The sequence below is a fragment of the Thunnus albacares genome, chromosome 8 (assembly GCF_914725855.1).
Source record: "Thunnus albacares chromosome 8, fThuAlb1.1, whole genome shotgun sequence".
Lineage (NCBI taxonomy): Eukaryota > Metazoa > Chordata > Actinopteri > Scombriformes > Scombridae > Thunnus > Thunnus albacares.
The window spans coordinates 5,700,103-5,717,812 of NC_058113.1; the positions used below are offsets into that span (position 1 = coordinate 5,700,103).

A 17,710-nucleotide genomic window follows, 5' to 3' on the forward strand; every position below is an offset into this window, starting at 1 on the left:
TGGTCACTCGTTGACATATACCAGTTGTCAACATCAAACTGAAACATGCATTTTCTCTCTAAATTCATTTTAATGCACTGTGCTGCTTACTGTTTGTTCTTTTTTTGTTTTGTTTTGTTTTTCCTTGGGATTTATATGTTTTATCATTTTTAAGGAAATTTTTAGATACATTTTTTTATCCTCTGTTGTTGTTGCACTGTACACAAGAAAATGACAATAAACTAAATCTTGAATCTTGAATTGGAAGACAGCCATTGTTTGTCCCAAAATTGTCATAAAGTTGGCAGTGTTGGAGATGGCAGTTTCTTCCTTTTTTTTTCTTTCTCAGTTGATTAGATTGCTTACACTTCAACCCCAACATCTTAGACTTCCACAAAAGTCCTTTCACTGTTCTTTTCCATCTGGGATTCCTTCTTGACAGGAATCTGCTGCAGCTGGACCTTAAGCCCTTTCTATCCCTCGGCAACAGCTGCTGCTATAGGTTTGGGAAAGGGGGTAGCCGAGGCTAAAAGTTCATTATAGGAATAATGTTTTTCTGTTCATTTTGTTAGAACAAATGTTAATATTACAGTATAGTAAAGATGTAGTCTTTTAAAAAGTCACATTTTGTAATGCACTCATTGCATCCAGAAGTGAGGTGACAGAGTTATGTGTAAAGGTGTCCCTTTTTTGACTAAAAGGTGCAAATAATTTTCTACCTACTAATACTTTCAGTATGTCATGTCATTGCATAGTTGTGACACCAAGACCACATTTCCCATAAACCTTGTTGCTTGCTGTCACAAAGAGGATTTTGTTGCTAGGTCCAGTGCAGAAGAACAGTTCTTGCTTCCCGTTTTCTACTTTAAATTTGAATAAACAATTGAGGAAATTTTCCACTGAATCTGATGGCACAGCTTGCCAACCTGTTGGCAACGGTCTAGTTCTGTTGCAGTTAAAATATAAATGATTATAATTTAATGTAGAGAATGTTCTTGAGTGGCTGCTCAGATGAAGGATACATATGCAGATTAGATTGCTGTACTGTCAGACCATTTTGTGTCTAAATTATTATTATTATTATTCGACTCCCTGCTTCACTTCATGATTTTTTTATTGCCTTTGAGGTTTCACAACTCTCGATGACAGTTGGCTGCTTGATACTCATCTCACATACCTGCACCCACACAAGCACCTATACACCTACACACACATGGACACGCAGTCACTGACTCTGTGTGTTTGACTGTGAGCACTGTGTACCCATGCGTATGTGTATGTATGTGTGCGCACACTCAGCCGGAAAGCTCATCAATGGCTGTGAGATTTTGCCGGTTGTTACTATGGTAACTGCAGTAAAATTGCTTCATAAGAGAGTGAATTGGTCATGTGTAGGATGCAATAAAACGCAGGATGAAGAGTATGGAAATAAGGTACAGTCAAGGTTGAGGAGAAAGAAGAGTTTATGAATGAGATAGTAGAAAGAAGGAAAGATTTGTTGGAGTGGGATTGATAAAGAACAACAGAGTAAAAATGACGTGTATTAGAGAGAAGAAAAAGAAAGCAGTATGTATGAGTTGAAAAGGTTTCAAATGAAATATATATAAAGTATATATTGTCTCTTTGTGTTTTTATGCTGCTCCGCGTCTCCTCTGCTGCTCTCACCGCTTCAGTCCCCTTCCCTTTCTCCTCACAGAAGAGCCGTCTCATAAATGTATTCATATACTATTAACATCATCATGGTCTTCACAGCCTGTCAGTGCAGAGAGGCCTTGTGTTTTACATAGACATTGTTTTGTCCAAAGAAGAAGTGGCTGGAAAATATGTGCAGCTTAACTGGTGAGTGTGTATGTGAAGTGGTTAGGTTGTTACAATGTGAATGTGAATCTGAGCCATGGAACCAGTTCCGCTCAGACTCTTATTAGAATCTGAATCGCTATCCACTTCTGCCTGCATGCTTGATTTGAATGATAATCCGTTTGGTTGAAGTGAGTTCAATTTGAATTAGTGTCCAAATGGTTCTGCAGCTGCACTCAAGTGTGGACATGTGACTGTTCTTACTATTTGTCAAACAGATATAAGCATCCTTTTCTGATCTGCTGTCTGTGTTTTATCAGAGCTGTAATGACGTCACGTCTTCCCCTGTAAAATTTGCCTCACCAAAAAAAACATAACCCTGTTTGGCTGCCTAGCTCACACACTTTTCCAAACAGTATGTTTTCACATTTAATGCTCCAACTGAAAAGACTTTTAGGAGGAATAACAGATATGTTTGGTAAACATATTGCTATCTCAGGTAGCGTTTGCTGGGATTGCCAGTGTAAACTTCCCCCAAATCCAATAAAGAGCAGGACAGAGCTGCTAATGTTAGCCTAAACTATTGATTCCATCCAGGGCCTGCTTCCACACAGTGGGGGGATACTACATAGTATTCATGAACAGGGAAGTAACATAGTAACACTAGTGTTACTGACTTTGGTCTTGGAATGGCTAAAGAAAACACACCATCCTCAAAACTCTTTATATAGGTATTATCACACTTTTACTATGGCGCAGCTGCAGGAAGTGCTTCAAACGTGAGAATCAGAAGACCGAAAGGTTTATAACTGAAAAGAGCAACAATATCAGCTGTGCTTTACAGGAGCGAATACATTTGGATAAAAGTGATTGACATGGAGGAAGTAGCTGTGTGAAGAAACAAAATTGAATCGGTGGACCAACTGAAATTCCTGTCAGACCATCTAAACACACCTGGCTTGTTAACGTGGAGAGTAATCGTAAACTGTCAGATTGGCTGTTTTGGAGAGTTATAGAAATGTTTAGATATACCACCCCCAGCCCAACTGTGAGAGAGCAGCTTTCCAACGCTATCTGACATTCTGAAAAACACACTGAAGCATTCAGCAGCCTCACGGGGCACAGTAATGTTTTCTGTCACTCACCAGTGCCTACTCATTTTAATGTCAGCTGCTGTCAATCTCAAATATACAGTACAGTATGTAGCAAGCTCTTGTTCTCTTTTCACCACATATGCACATGCACTGACTGATACTGTTTCTTTCTTCCTTTTACTACATTCATCCCCCAACTCTCTAACTCTTAAATAAAGCAGAAATCAAATTTGATTTTAGGAAATATTTATTTGTGAAATGCACTTATTATTTGCTTTAAATATGAAATTCAAACCTAAATGCAAAGACTAATTATTAAATAACCCCTTGATGGAGTGAGTCCCAAAATATTTATTTAAAGGTGTAAAATTAAAACTGGTTCTCACAAGAATAGAGGTACAAACACACACACACACACACGCACACGAAAAAGAAATCCATGTCATCACATAAGTGCATCGCCAGCGGCATTGTCGGCTGGCTGAGCATGTCATCAGGAGTAGCAGAGTGGTTTCATGGCTACGGTTGTGTGTGTATATGTCGAGACTGGAAATAGAGTGTATCATAACAGGTGACGGGGCGCAGTGAGTCAGTAATTGAGGTTTTGTGAGTGTGTGTGCATGTATACAGTGTTACAGCAGTGGACAGGGTCATGGCTGTGGATTCCATTAGTGAAGAGCTTGATGACAGACTGAAGTGTAATCGCTCTGTGGGTCAGTTGCTGTAGCAGCACCTTAAAGAGAAGTCAGTACAGTAATTGGCATTAATTGTTCTTTACACTTTTTCCACCAAACCCTCAATTGTGCAGGTTCACCTGCTATCATAGGACCGAGGATGATAAAACAAAACATCATGATACTATTTGTGCCAAAAACAGACTCACTTGAATGTCTGTGACATGTTTTTGTAGCCATGCTAGCAACATGGCATGATGGATGGCTCTGTCGGTCAATCCACCACTTTGGTCTAAACTGAAATATCTCAACGTCTACTTAATGGATTGGCACGACATTCTGTTCAGACATTAATGGTGCCCACAGCATGATCACGCTGTCATTCTCCATCGTTTCCTTTAGTGGCACCATGAGGTTCACATCTGAGTGAAATGAGTGAAATATTATTGGAAGAACTGCCATGAAATTTTGACACTTATCTTCCCCTCAGGATAAACATGAACATGCTAAACTAAGATAGTGAACATGGTAAACATTCTACCTGCATAACATCAGCATGTTAGCATTGTCATTGTGTGATGTTAGCATTTAACATTCAGAACTGCTAGCATGGCTGTAAATTCTTTTGTTTGTGTCTTACAATACGAAAACTTTTGGTAAAACAGACTAAAAGGAAAATGGAGAATCAGGATATACTGTGGAGAACATGTATAAAACCTCCTAATTCAAATATTAATTCAATTTCATATCTGAATAGCATCTGGATATTACAGCGGAGGGTATAGTATAATTATGCATATAAACTTCCACATGGCCTTCAGAGACTCTGCTTTCCTTGTATTACTCTGGATTACAATCTCCAGGTTATCTTGTTTTTATTGGTATTTGTGCAGCCTGTTAAATTTTCCTATCTAGTTCTGCGTTATCTCCCCACACTGTTTAAATGTTAAGCTTTTTTTTTTTTCTTTTTTTTTTTTTTTTTGCTATACTCCATGTGACTGCAAGCAGAGTGTCAAAAATTATGCCCTGCAAAAATCATTCATCCGTGTGCCACTCAAGTGATTGCTCCCCTTGATTATGATTCTGTCCCACCCAGACATCAGAGCCGTTTTCATCATCATGTTTACCAAAGAGAGGTGGAAACTGTTCTGCAGCATTAACCGCATGGTTGGATATTTTACTATGTTTTACAGCACGGCTTGAGCTCAAGCTTTTCCATCTGGCTCTGAGAGTAGATAATTTAACACGCTGATACGTTATCACTTCTCAAATATCCTTGTTCCATTGTGGAATTTCTACTCAGTGGCAGCCTTGGTTGAACCTTGAGTGCAGGTCTATTTTTTTTGTGTCTGCTATGATTTGACTTGGAATGCTGGTAAATTTAAATTCTGTTCTCACTCACCCTTTTTTTCAAAATGTTCTCAGTTTAAAATTGTAGTTGTAAACTCGGCAGGGTAGATGACCTGATCACAAGGATGTGAAAGAGAAACTGTATGCAGTTACTGTCATTTCCTATGGTTTCCTATAGCACAGTAGTATTGAAGGACTTGGTAGGTGGTTTTGAGTACACAAGTGACTCATTTCCTGACATTTTACAGACTGACGGCCAAGACAACACTAACAGGGCATTGCACAGGGCTGAAGACATACTGGACATAAATACATACAGCCAAAACTCATACAAGATAAACTTTACTCAAACACCAGCTACCCCGATAGCTTGGTAGTGAAATTAAAGCATGTGCTACAGTCGTTTCTATCGTGTTTGGTTTAGTCTTATAATTGTATTTCTTTTACATAAAGGCTCATAATAAGACAGACTAAGTATGAGCATGTATACTTTCGCATATACACTGAAAGCATGGTCACTGTACGAAGAGCACAATCTCGTAGAGACCAGGAGCAGCCACTTCCTGTTTGTGTCACCAAACAGGCCGACAGAAAACACACTCACAACTTTTGCACTGTGGTTCTTGTCACTTTCTACCTCTCTGACTCTGTTTCCCTGTCTTACTTGACCTCGCCATCTAGGAGCCATCTAGCATCTAATATCAAGGATTTTGTAAATTATAACATTAAGTCTCAGAGACCCAGAGTGACCAGTATTAAATAAAAGGGTTAATTATGAAATGAATAAGCATACAAATAAATACAGACAAAATGTGTAAAATAAACAGACATTTTAATACAACTTATAACTGTTAGGATGGGAAGTAAAGATATCCTGCAGTTAACTAGGTTATTGGAAAAACAAGCATAATCATGAATTTTAAAAAATATTGGATTATTTCATAATTTCATGATCATATTATACATTTTGTCTGTGTTTTTCATGAGCATTTCATAATGTCCTGTTAATTTATATAAAATTGAGCCCCCATAAATAGATTTTATTTGTGACTTATTAAAAGTATTGATTTGAAGTGAAGATATAATGAGAATGTTGTAATGATATAAATAAACTATTCAATGATTTCTGGCCATTTTGACGTATCAACAGTGTCATGGATCTAAGTAGAACAATGAATCTATGAAACATTTGATAGATTCTAGTCAAACAAGTGAATATAGTGAATACATAATTTAACATCTATTCCTCAAGGTGTGTTATGACCTCAATGTCCAGGTGACCGCATGATGTCTAAGCTCCCAGTTAGCAAACAAACAGTCACTTTTATGAGTACTTTATCTTTTGTTGTCAGAAAGTAATACAGTATGCCTTTATCATGGCTCAACTGCATGTAATTGACTCATCAACGTTACAATTTTGAGTAAATCCTTTATTTCTCACTTTACATGAACATTTAAATCGACAGCAAACACTACAAAAGGGATTATAAAGCTTTATCCTGTTCATCAAGATCTGTTCAACAAACACTGATATGTCAGTTCCAGGAAGAGAATTAAGACATTGTTTCTCAAGTGGTTATGAATCTAAATGATGTTTGTTTAGCGGCTCAGCTTAAATATCATTTGACTGCACCACCTTTTTCTCCTTGTGCATCTAAGCTGGAGTTTAGTGTGTGTCTAGAGATTTTATAGACTAATTAAACCCATGTTGGGCATATGGCACTGTGTGTACTCAGAGTACACAGCGCTGTTTGCTCCATCAGTTTGTAAAAAGGGAGTGATTTGTGTCCTGATAAATATAAAATATATAAAGAAGGGTTGCTTACATTTTTGGTTCATACGCCAGTAAAGCCACTTGAGGACACAGCAGCTGTGTCCTCATGGTTATTCAGCTGATGCATACATAGAGTCCAGGCCTTCCAACCACGTCCCTACATTGGATCCAATTACTGAACTCCCTTTTTATGGTAAGTAGAATTTAATAGGCATAACACAGAACTTGTTTTTCAAAGGGCTGGTTGTAAGACCGATGGTAATGACTTAGGACCACAGAAAAAAGAACACATTTGAATTTTCCTTTATGCTTTTTGGGTTTGGGGGATAAGAGTTGCGTGAGCAAAAAAAGCTGGATATCCGTACTATGGTTATATATCAAAATGATTATTTTATTTATTCCATTCCGCCTGTAATTCTGATATTAAAGATCTATACATTTTATGTTAAGTTTTTAAAGTTCATCTGTTGAACTTGGACCAAAGAATTCAACAGAACAAACATGCAAAGTAATATTTTTTATATTATATGTTAATAATAGTATTAAGGATCGTCTTTATAGAGCACTTTTCAAAACCCAATTTACAAAGTGCCATACACAAGGTAGCAAATGAAAATCAACAAATTATAAAATCAATTATATAATCTGATCAAATGGATTGGATTTTGTAATTAAAAGAAAAGCAATTCCAGTAATTTTGATCAACAAAATAAAAAGTGAGGTACAACTGGGTGTCATCAGCATAACAGTGAAATAGATGCCATGTCTATGGATAACGTAACTTAGGGGAAGCATGTGTAAGGACAGTAAAATAGGCCCCAAAATTGACCCTTGAGGCATACCATACATTTACAAGAAAATGAGGAGACCTGGTTGTGCCTACAGTATTTAACAGATAGGAGGAAAACCATTTTAAAGCAGCACCGCATATAGCCACCCAGTGGCTCAGTCTGTCTGACAGAATGCTGTGATCAATTGTGTCAAAGGCTGCATATTTATGTGTTGCCCTGTAAACTGTCCGTTGATATTCATCACATTCTAAAACCACATCTTTTTATTTTTCTGTCTCCCAGCTGTGAGCCAAGTGATTGACAGGACTGATAGACATGGGGAAGCAGAACAGCAAGCTCCGTCCTGAGGTGATGCAGGACCTGCTGGAGAGCACCGACTTCACCGAGCACGAGATCCAGGAGTGGTACAAGGGCTTTCTTAGGGACTGCCCGAGCGGGAACCTCTCCATGGAGGAGTTCAAGAAGATCTACGGTAACTTCTTTCCCTACGGAGATGCTTCAAAGTTCGCCGAGCACGTCTTCCGCACATTTGATGCTAACGGTGATGGGACAATAGACTTCCGGGAGTTTATCATTGCACTAAGTGTGACGTCACGCGGGAAGCTGGAGCAGAAATTGAAATGGGCCTTCAGTATGTATGACCTGGATGGAAATGGGTACATCAGTAAAGCTGAGATGCTGGAGATTGTACAGGTAAGTGTGCACTCAGACAGATGGACATTTTGCCCAGTGTGTCTTTGCAAACGTACTGCATATTGTTCCAAGTGGCTACAATACAGAAGAATGCAGACAAGACAGAAACTTACACTAACAGGAAGAAAGTTTGCAATCCTAACTTTTGTTTTAAGTTCCTATCGCATTATAATCTTGATCAGAGTCCAAAATTAACACCCACCAAGCGTCAAATGTGGATAGATTTTCCGTTTGGCAAGTAAACTAAAGAAACTGTAGGACCATTTGAGACGGTCTGAGGCGAAGGAGCACCAGCCACAGACCGTCTGGAGAAACTAGTTTTCTAGTTTCATGGCACTGTTTACCGTACGGGACATCAGCTACTCTACATCACAGCTCTCTGCTAAACTGTCACTTGCTGCCAGTCTGCTGCTAGCTATCGTTAATTAAATTGCGATTATGTGGTGACATTACATGTTGTGAAATGTACTGAAATGAATGTTTATGTGACACAAAAATGCAATTTATTATTTTGGCCAGTAAAAATATGCTTGGCCAGTGGGGGGTTTTTTCATCTACCAGTCCCCTTGGCAGGTGAGTCAAAAAGTTAATTTTGGACACTGGTTTCAAGTGTTCTGTGACTTATTTGAATTCATTTCCAGCAGGTGACACATACACATGTACACATTCTTTCAGTCATTAACTACAACATTAGCCAGGGGAGTGATTGTCAAACACTGCTGTATTAACAGTACCACCACTGTATCCATAACACGTCCTTTATGAGACTTGGAGAAACTGTGTTGGCATTTTAAGAACAGGAGGACATACATCTCTGCTACAGGGTGGGAGGAAGCTCTTACAAACATGGAGCTGGATGGACATCCATTTAACACATTATTTCTGAGGGATATTCAGTTTGGGACCTTATTCAAATGTCAGTGTAGTAAAAAGATTCATTTAGACATTAAAATTGGAAATGTTCCTTGTCTTGCCAATGAAAGTAGTTTTGGAAACAGCCAGGGATTCATTAGCTTTACTTCATCTTAAATGTGGTTTTTAACCTTATCTACAAAGGAAAAGGATAGATTTTCCATCTACTCTGCACCGTTTACAGGAGCAAAAGGAACTAAACTTAGTCTAATCCATGTGTGCCAAACCACGTACCGTACACTACATTTGTTGCTCCATTCAACATTTTTAAAGATTGGCCTGTAGTCTGTATTAAGACTGTACTGTATTAAGTCTTGTTTTATCATGTTAATGCATGCTTGTTTTTATCTACTTCAGCATTAGCATATTTTGTAAAGCCTATTTGGATTTTGGAAGGACATTTAAATTAAGTCCAGGACTGTGTTTAAAAACCTGTCATGTTTAATCTGTTAATATTCATAAAGGTAATGAAGGTAAATGTCCAGGGGGCTAGGCAGCCTTTCAAACATGCTCACCAACATATTAGCACCTTTGTTGGAAAAAAGATAAAACTGACTCAAGCAATTCAATTCAAACGCAGGTCATTTTGTAATAAGGACCATCACTGATTTCCTGATTTTATAGGATACAATGACATTTTTTTCTCACACTACAATAAAAAAATGACATCTGTTTTCTGGGATGTGCAGCAGGGCACAGCTCACCTTTAAAAAAAGAAAACGACAAGGGAAAATGGGGGGAGCGCGGGTGGCATTTCCTGCACAAGAGCTCCTCATGTAAACACACCATTACATATGAGACTCGTCCCCTCACACTTTTTTTTTTAACTTCCTCCTGATTTGTGTAACAGCAGCTAGTGTTTCACCTAGTGTCACCTCTCTTTGAGCAGACTTCTCATCCTGTCTTTGTGATGGAAGTCATCTAAGAAACAGGATGTCTCTGTGATGTACGTGAGGAGAAAAGGACAGCCTGTATGAGGAAAGTAGGAACTGCACATAGTGATGGAAAGGCAGAATAGAGGGAAGGACAGGAACAGAAGAGAAGAAAAGATAATATACTTTTCTGAGAGGAAGAGGGGCAAACAGTGTGTTAAGTTTGTCTGCATGCCTGTGAATGCACTTCTGTGTGTGTGTGTGTGTGTGTGTGTGTCTAGCAGATAGGGAGCAACATTAGCATTCATTTGAAGTCATGTTTGTGTCACCTGATACCTCACCTCAGATATTTACTCTGCTTGTAGCTCTGACATGGTCTCCACCAGCTTCTGAGAAAAATATGTCTCTTTAAGAACTAAATGTTCCACTTGTGTTGACCAGCTAGTCACTAAATTTATCTTTGGTATTGGGCAAGCAGTGTAGAGTTGGTTTATCAGAGCTTTTTCACTGAAAACTGCTGTATTTAGAAACAACGTTGGTGAGAGTGAACCAGAATGGTGAAGTTGCTGACTGTAAAACCAAAAAACATTGAGCTGAAAGAGGTTAAAGGTGGCATGGTGGCTTAGTAGTTAGCACTGTTGCTTCACAGCATGATGTTCCTGGGTTCGAACCCCAGCCGTCCCAGGTCCTTTCTGTGTGGAGTCTGCGTGTTTGCGTGGGTTTCCTCCCACCATCAAAGACATGTATGTTAGGGTTAATATTCAGTGCCCCTGATTACTAGCACCGGCAAAAAGAAATGGATTTATTCCCTGGGCACTGCACCACAACTCCCCACTGCTCTTAGTGTACAAGATGGGTCAAATGCAGAGCAGTGCTGAGAAATGCCAATAAAGAAATCTTAATCTTAAAATGCTGTGTAAGACAGAGGGGAACTATAGAGTTGGGTGATAATTCTCTGTAGGTTTTCATATTTAAACTTTTAATTTCTTCTGCATGCATCTGAATCACTAATGGTACAGCCAGCTTCTCTGATCAATTTCCAAGTAACAACAGCCAATCCATAATGCCTCATGTGCCCACATACCTTCACTACAAAGCTAAATTTGCCTCCCTACCTCAAGACAGCAGTGATTCAGACTTCAGCCTGTCACTTCTATATCCTGACGACATAAACCCTCTGCCCACTTTCCATTAAAAGATAGCACTGTTTCCAAGGACAAAAGAATAGAAAGCATGACTCAGACAGTCATGACTAGCTGTCTGCAGTGCTCATCAGGTGAAGCGAATAAAAGGATGAAGAGTGCTGAAAAGTTGATAGTTCTGCCTTAATGAGGGAAAATGAGTGCACATTTGTGATCATTAAGCAAATGTGTTTTACGTATGTGGCAGTTGTTAACTAGCCGTAGTTGATTAAGTTGACTATCACCATACATACACAGAAGTGGTATTGTAGGTCTAACTCAAATGTGATAGTAGCTTTTGAAATGCAGGAGCAGGAGCTCTATGTTTTACTCATTAGATTAGACAAGGCCATTCCTCATTGCTGAAGTGCATTTGCAGAAATAGCCCAGGGCCATCTAAGTTTCTCTCTTTCTGTCTCAGACAAACACACAGAAGCTTTTACACATACACTCATGCACACTATTCATCTGTGTTCATGTCTATCTACCCCCTCTCTCGATTTGGCTGACTGACTCTCCTGGTTCAAAGCCACACGCCTCTGCAGAGAGAAAGCAGACTTAAGAGAAAAGTTTTCTGGTAGCGCTAATTTCTGCAAGTAACTGCTGATGTCAAAATGAAGCCTATTCTCACAGTCTTGAGTAAAGTCTGCAGTTTAGCGTGATCACAGTATCTGCTTTCAGGGGTAGCAAAAGGCAGATTAGCAGGTGGATCTCTTAAAGCGAAATCCATCCATTATCTACAGCTTATCTGGGTACAGATGGTGTTGGTGAATGAAATGTCCTGTTCCACATCTTTACATGCACAGCTTTTAGGCTAGTTTTACCTCAGTATGATTGTTTATAGTAACGTTAGTAAGTGGCTCTTGTGATGGTCGGCCTGTCATCTGTTGGTCCACCACTTTGGTTCAGACTGAAATATCTTTATACCTAATGGAAGGATGGCTATGACATTTTGTACGACCATGCGTGTTCCCCAGATGATGAATCGTACTGACTGGAGATCCCCAGGCTTTTTCTCTAGTGCCACCAACAGGTCAGAGTTTTTACTTATCCAGTGAAATGTCTCAACTCCTTCTCAATAAATTGTAAAATAGAAATATTTTAACAACTATTGGATGGATGGCCATAAAATTTTATACAGACATTCATGGTTCTCAGGTGATGTATCTTAGAAACTTTGGTAATCCCTTGGTTTTTCTTCTAGTGCCACCATGAGGTCCACATGTGTGGTTTTGAATTAAATATCTTAACAACTATTAAATAGATTGTCATACCATTTGGTACAGACATTTATGTCCCCCTCAGAATGACCTGTAATCAATTTGGGGATCCTCTGACTTTTCATCTAGAGACATCATCAAGTCAACAATTTTATTTGTCCAGTACTTTGGTTTATGACCAAATACCTGCAAAACTAACAATATTCCTATAAGCCTCAGCTGAACTTTGTGTTTAGTGCTAAAAATGGTAGCATGCTAATACGCTAAACTAAGATGGTGAACAGGTTAAACATTATACCTGCTAAATAGAGCTGCAACAATTAATCAATAAATCAATTAGTAACTATTAAATTAATCAGCAACTGTTTTATTAATCGATGTATTGTTGCAGCTCTATTTAACAGGTATAAAGGTGATCTTTAAGAAAAAAAAAACATCCAATTCTCTGATTCCAGCTTCTCAAATGTGAATATTTTCTGTTTTTTTTTTTTTTTTCAAACCTCTATGACAGTAAACTCAATATCTTTGGGTTGTGGACTGTTGTGGACAAAACAAGACGCTTGAAGACGTCAACTTGGGCTCTGGGAAATGACTGGGAAGTGATTGACATTTTTTAACATTTTCTGACATTTTATAAGCCAACAAATGCAGCCTCACAGAGCTCCTAGCATGGCTGTAGACTTTTAGTTTTGTTCATAGTCTTGTCTATACAAGTTTTATTGTATTATTACATTATATTATATTATTGAAAAATATCTTAAAAATAGTTATTTTAATCCTCAGTTGGCAGACACTTTTTTGACGTTTTCTCTTTAAGGGATATTGTCCACTGTTCCAGTATTAATATGACCAGCACTTGCCAATGCTTCACCCAAAAGACTGTGTCATTCCTCCCACAGTGGTCTCCATGTTTTCTATTCACACGCGCCTCCATTTGCCGTAGCAACTGGAAGTCAAGGCCCACTCCAGCTAGCTAATGCTCTCTCCTGCAGAGAGTGTGTAAATGCTTGTGATGCTCATAATTGGCCTTGCTGTGGGAGTAATTGAGATGGATCGCAGCCAGCCTCTCTCATCTTCTTCAGATAATGAAAAAATCTGAACATAGGGAGAAAGATAAAACTGCCTCATCCACTCATCAATAGTTGATATCTAACCTTTGTCTACCTTCCATCTGAAACGTGGCACTATCAGCAGAGCAGACAAGCACAGGCGGAAGTTCATTGTCTCAATAAGCAAAAAAGAAGGGAGAGAGCATTCATACTGATTATTTAGTGAGATTGAACAGAATAGCGGGGTAGATGAATAGATTACTACTCATGCGGATAAAGTCGCCATGGGAAACGTATTCATCTTTGGTGTGAGGGTGAGGCGAGACAGTGTGTGCATGTTGTGTATTTGTGCTTGGGTGTTTATTACCACGGGACAACTCAAACAGTGCTCAGCTGGCTCTGTCAGCGCAAATAAGTCTCAACAAGTGGACGGCTTCCCTCACTCTCTCCCTTTCTGTCCCTCAAACTCTGCCTTTCTACATCTGTCTCTCTGTACTCTCTGATCCAGTCACGGTGTAGAGGGAAGGTAATAACCAGGACATTTATATGATGAAGCGTTCCTCTCACTCTCATTCTTAAATGGCCAGGTAGTGGTCCCGTCAATAGCTACATGCTTTTTTTTCCCTCCATCTGTCCTCACTTAACTGTGGCTTTGGCCATTTCCGGCTCCACAGGAGCTGATGTTGTGTTCTTGTCTGGAAGCCCCCCGCTGAAAGGATATAAAAAAAACTTCTTTTTTTTTCCTCTTTGGAGCATTCAGGTTGTAGTATGGATGCTGATTTGACCACTAAAGCTCAGTGAAGTCTGTCTAAAATGTAAAAACTTCATACTATATGTACGTTGTAGAGAGAGAAAGAGAGGAGAGCTGACAGAAACGTCCAGGTAGTTTTCACTGCTGAATTACTGAGAAAAATAAAGAGACTCCATAGTGGGAGGCGAGAGGGGAGAAGGAGACAGACAATCAGCCTTGGATGATACACCAGCTGGCAGAGAGCCATGTGTGAAGAAAGAGAACATAAAAAGCCACAACCAATTAAGACAAGGGTTGTGGTCTCTGGACGCTGGGGGAGACAGGATCAAACCTGAATAACACTGGCTTTACTTTTGATGCAGGAGAGTACTCTGACTTTGAACAACCTCAGATGTGCTATTTAAAGAATGGCTGTGTTAATTTCCTACAGCAGCTGGGAACTGTAGTTTTTAGCAAACATTGCCCGAACATGCAAGAATTATGATCCCTTTATTTTCATGTTTTTCCAGGTTATTGATGTGTCCACTTTTTTGTGTTTGTTTTGAAGCAACATGTTCTAATGGATAAATGAATAGAACAGTAAGTTATGTGAAAACTAACAGAAATCCATTTTTTATTATTATTTGAACATGCTGTGGAAAAAACAGCCATGAAACAGCACTTTGCATGTCAGATCTACTACCGGCCATTCTGGTTTTTAATTGCACTTAGAATTTCTGGCCAACCACCAGGTTGCTCTCTGTAGTGCTGTGACATTATGTTCACTATAGTGGCTGTTACATAGCTTTACCAAAGAAACCATTGCATGCATATATATATATATAAAAAGGGTTTTTGATTAGTTGTGACTACTATGCACATATCTGATGCTACAAAATAAACTCCAGAGAGTGGTTGTGTGTTTATTGTAATGAAAGAACATGTCACCCAGTGCACTAGTGTGACTCATTGATGTGTGTTTTAATAGTTTTTGGACAACAATGGAACTCTATAACACAGAGGATATAAGATATATCAGGCTTTGATACACACACAGAATACTTGTTAGTGGATCAATTCATTGTTGGTTTTGGTCTTTTAATAAGTACTTTGTAACTGTGTTTTGAAAGGTGGTATATAAATAAAGTTATATAGAATATCTTATCCCTTAAATCAAGCAATCCCTGTCTTTTATGTTTTTAAGCATTCATTGGAATTGTAGATTTAAATTGGTTGAGACTGAACATTTCTCCTGTCTTTGGCTCTAACTGTTTTCATAGCACTGTGTATAGTCGGGAATATTGAGAGAGTTATAAGCTTCAGATCATTTCACTTCTTATTGGTGGCTTGTAATTTTGGGATTTAGGAATTTAATCTTATTCCACTGCATTGCCCTGGATTAGACCAACAGTTAAATCCCTAACATGTATTATTGGCTAAATGTACTAAGCACTCACAGCAGTTTGAAGGATTTCGATTAATAACAGACCCGGCTCCAAACTGAAATGAAGGCTGATATTAACCGTTGTGCCTCAGCTCCGCTGTGACCCAGGAGCTGAGCCGCCCTGCCACTGAGTAATAGGAGGCATAACCAGCACCTATTTAAAGCTCCCACTGCACTGTAATCACAATCAGCCCTCCTCTGTTCACATGTCAGCTCCCATTCCCCTCAAATCCGCCTCCTTATTAGAGACAGAGAGAGTGGGCTGTGATTTCACTGTTTACTGCCAAACAGCCTGCAATGCAACAGAGAGCAGAGGAGACACAACACTGATAAATAGTCTGTGTGTGTGTGTGTGTGTCTCCACCCCACCTTACTGAACCATGAAGATGTAATGGAACGTTGATGCAGTGCAACAAGTTGACATGTTGGTACTGAATGGTGGAAGCACTGTGAATATTGACTCACCTGTGTGTTTGTCTGCGGGTTAGGGTTAGGGTTAGCAGCAGAATAAATGTTACTTATATCAGTAGATTGAATGTCACAGGGACATGTTACATAAGATCCTGTGTGTTTGCCTCCCTGGATCTTTGGTATTATACTTTCACAGTCGTAGAGAGCATTGTGGATGTAGAATAGAGTGTTTTTTGTTTTGTTGACTCCACCGTAGTACACTTGTCAGCAGGACAAGGTTAGCAAATGAACGACTTGCTCTTTCTCTTCAGATCAGCAGGCTGAATAGAAGCAGCTGTGACTGGACAAACTGAAAAGGACTGCAGAACATTTCCTAAGCATTCAGTGTAAGAGAGAACAGCAGAAATGTTGTTTCTGAATTGAGGTATCAGGATTGGTATCGGTGGAAAAAGTTGGAACTATGGATTTTATTTTTGTTTAACATTTATTTAACCAGGAAGTCGGTTGAGGTACATTTAACTCTTTTACAAAATAGCCGTAATGGTGGGGTGGTTCACACATCCAAAATCATTATTCCTTCATTCATTATTCAATCATTATCATTCTCTGTATACAAGACACTTGGTAGTTTAACATATAATGAGCAGTAAATTGAGATTTTGGACACTTGTGAATCATCATCACAACTTTATTGTTATTGTGAGATTTTGTGGGCAACACAGAGCATAAATTTACACTCAGAATTTGGACACAAAAATAAAATGTCAGAGGATAAATATGGTAGACTGTACAGTAAATGGGGAGTGATTTCAGACACAACAGCATTACAAAAATTCACATAATTCATTTAGAAAAGGCAGAAGTGTGACTATTAACTGTTTAATTCTTCATAAAGGCAGCATTTCCAAATGAGGTTTGGCATGTAAGTTATTCCAAGCCCAGGGTGTATGTAGTATGAAAATGCAGTTATGCCAAGTTCCAAACAGACTGGGGGGCGTTAAAATCATCCATGTAGATGATCTAGTGTAGCAGTTCCAAAAATCTTTCCATTGGTCTGTATTTCTGACTGCTGTGGATCTAGAAAAGTAACGAGCTGCAAAGAGTTTTACGATCATTTTAACTCATCATGTTGTTAGCTGCATATTTAACAGGGTTTTTAATACAGTGATTTGGATATTTATTGCTTATTTCTTCTGTTTGAACATTATCATAAAACTTAGAAGTGAAACGTTACTAGAAACACAGAGATCTTGCCTGTCAAGGCACCCAGGATTGGTAACTGCTGCCCTAGTATGATAGAAAAGAAGAGAAAGTTTTTTTTATAGAGGTAGACAGGAAGTTTACCGAGAATGGCTTTAAAGATGAAAAGGTACATATATAAAGGGATAAATCTTCCAGTCAACATATATAAATTAGAATGATTGGTTTGAGATTTTAACATACAAAATAAAAGTGAAAATAACAGAGTTGTGACATTCCTACAAGCAACAGTTTGCATCACAGTACCTTCAGATTTGGAAATAGGTGATTTGGAGATCTACAGATTAATCATTGATTATATGGCTCCACTTGTGTTCTCCATGTAGGCAATCTATAAGATGGTGTCCTCCGTGATGAAGATGCCTGAGGACGAGTCGACACCTGAGAAGAGGACAGAGAAGATCTTCAGGCAGATGGACACCAACAGAGACGGTACCCCATCTTCTTTTTAGCATCTATAAACTGTTAGAAATTAGTTT

The 17,710-nt window shown here is 38.8% G+C and overlaps 1 protein-coding gene across 4 annotated transcripts in view; it reads left to right on the forward strand.

Moving 5' to 3' along the window:
• The window catches only part of LOC122988141 (neurocalcin-delta A), a 75,431-nt gene that overhangs the window by 50,394 nt on the left and 7,327 nt on the right, over positions 1–17,710 (forward strand). For 3 of the 4 annotated variants that reach the window (XM_044360303.1, XM_044360306.1, XM_044360305.1), the window contains 2 exons: positions 7,742–8,152; positions 17,558–17,663. In XM_044360303.1, coding sequence (XP_044216238.1) covers positions 7,775–8,152; positions 17,558–17,663 — 484 coding nt within the window. In that variant the 5' untranslated portion in view covers positions 7,742–7,774. Of the gene's footprint in view, positions 1–7,378; positions 7,390–7,741; positions 8,153–17,557; positions 17,664–17,710 lie in introns of those variants that run through there. The other variant, XM_044360307.1, reaches the window with a different exon arrangement.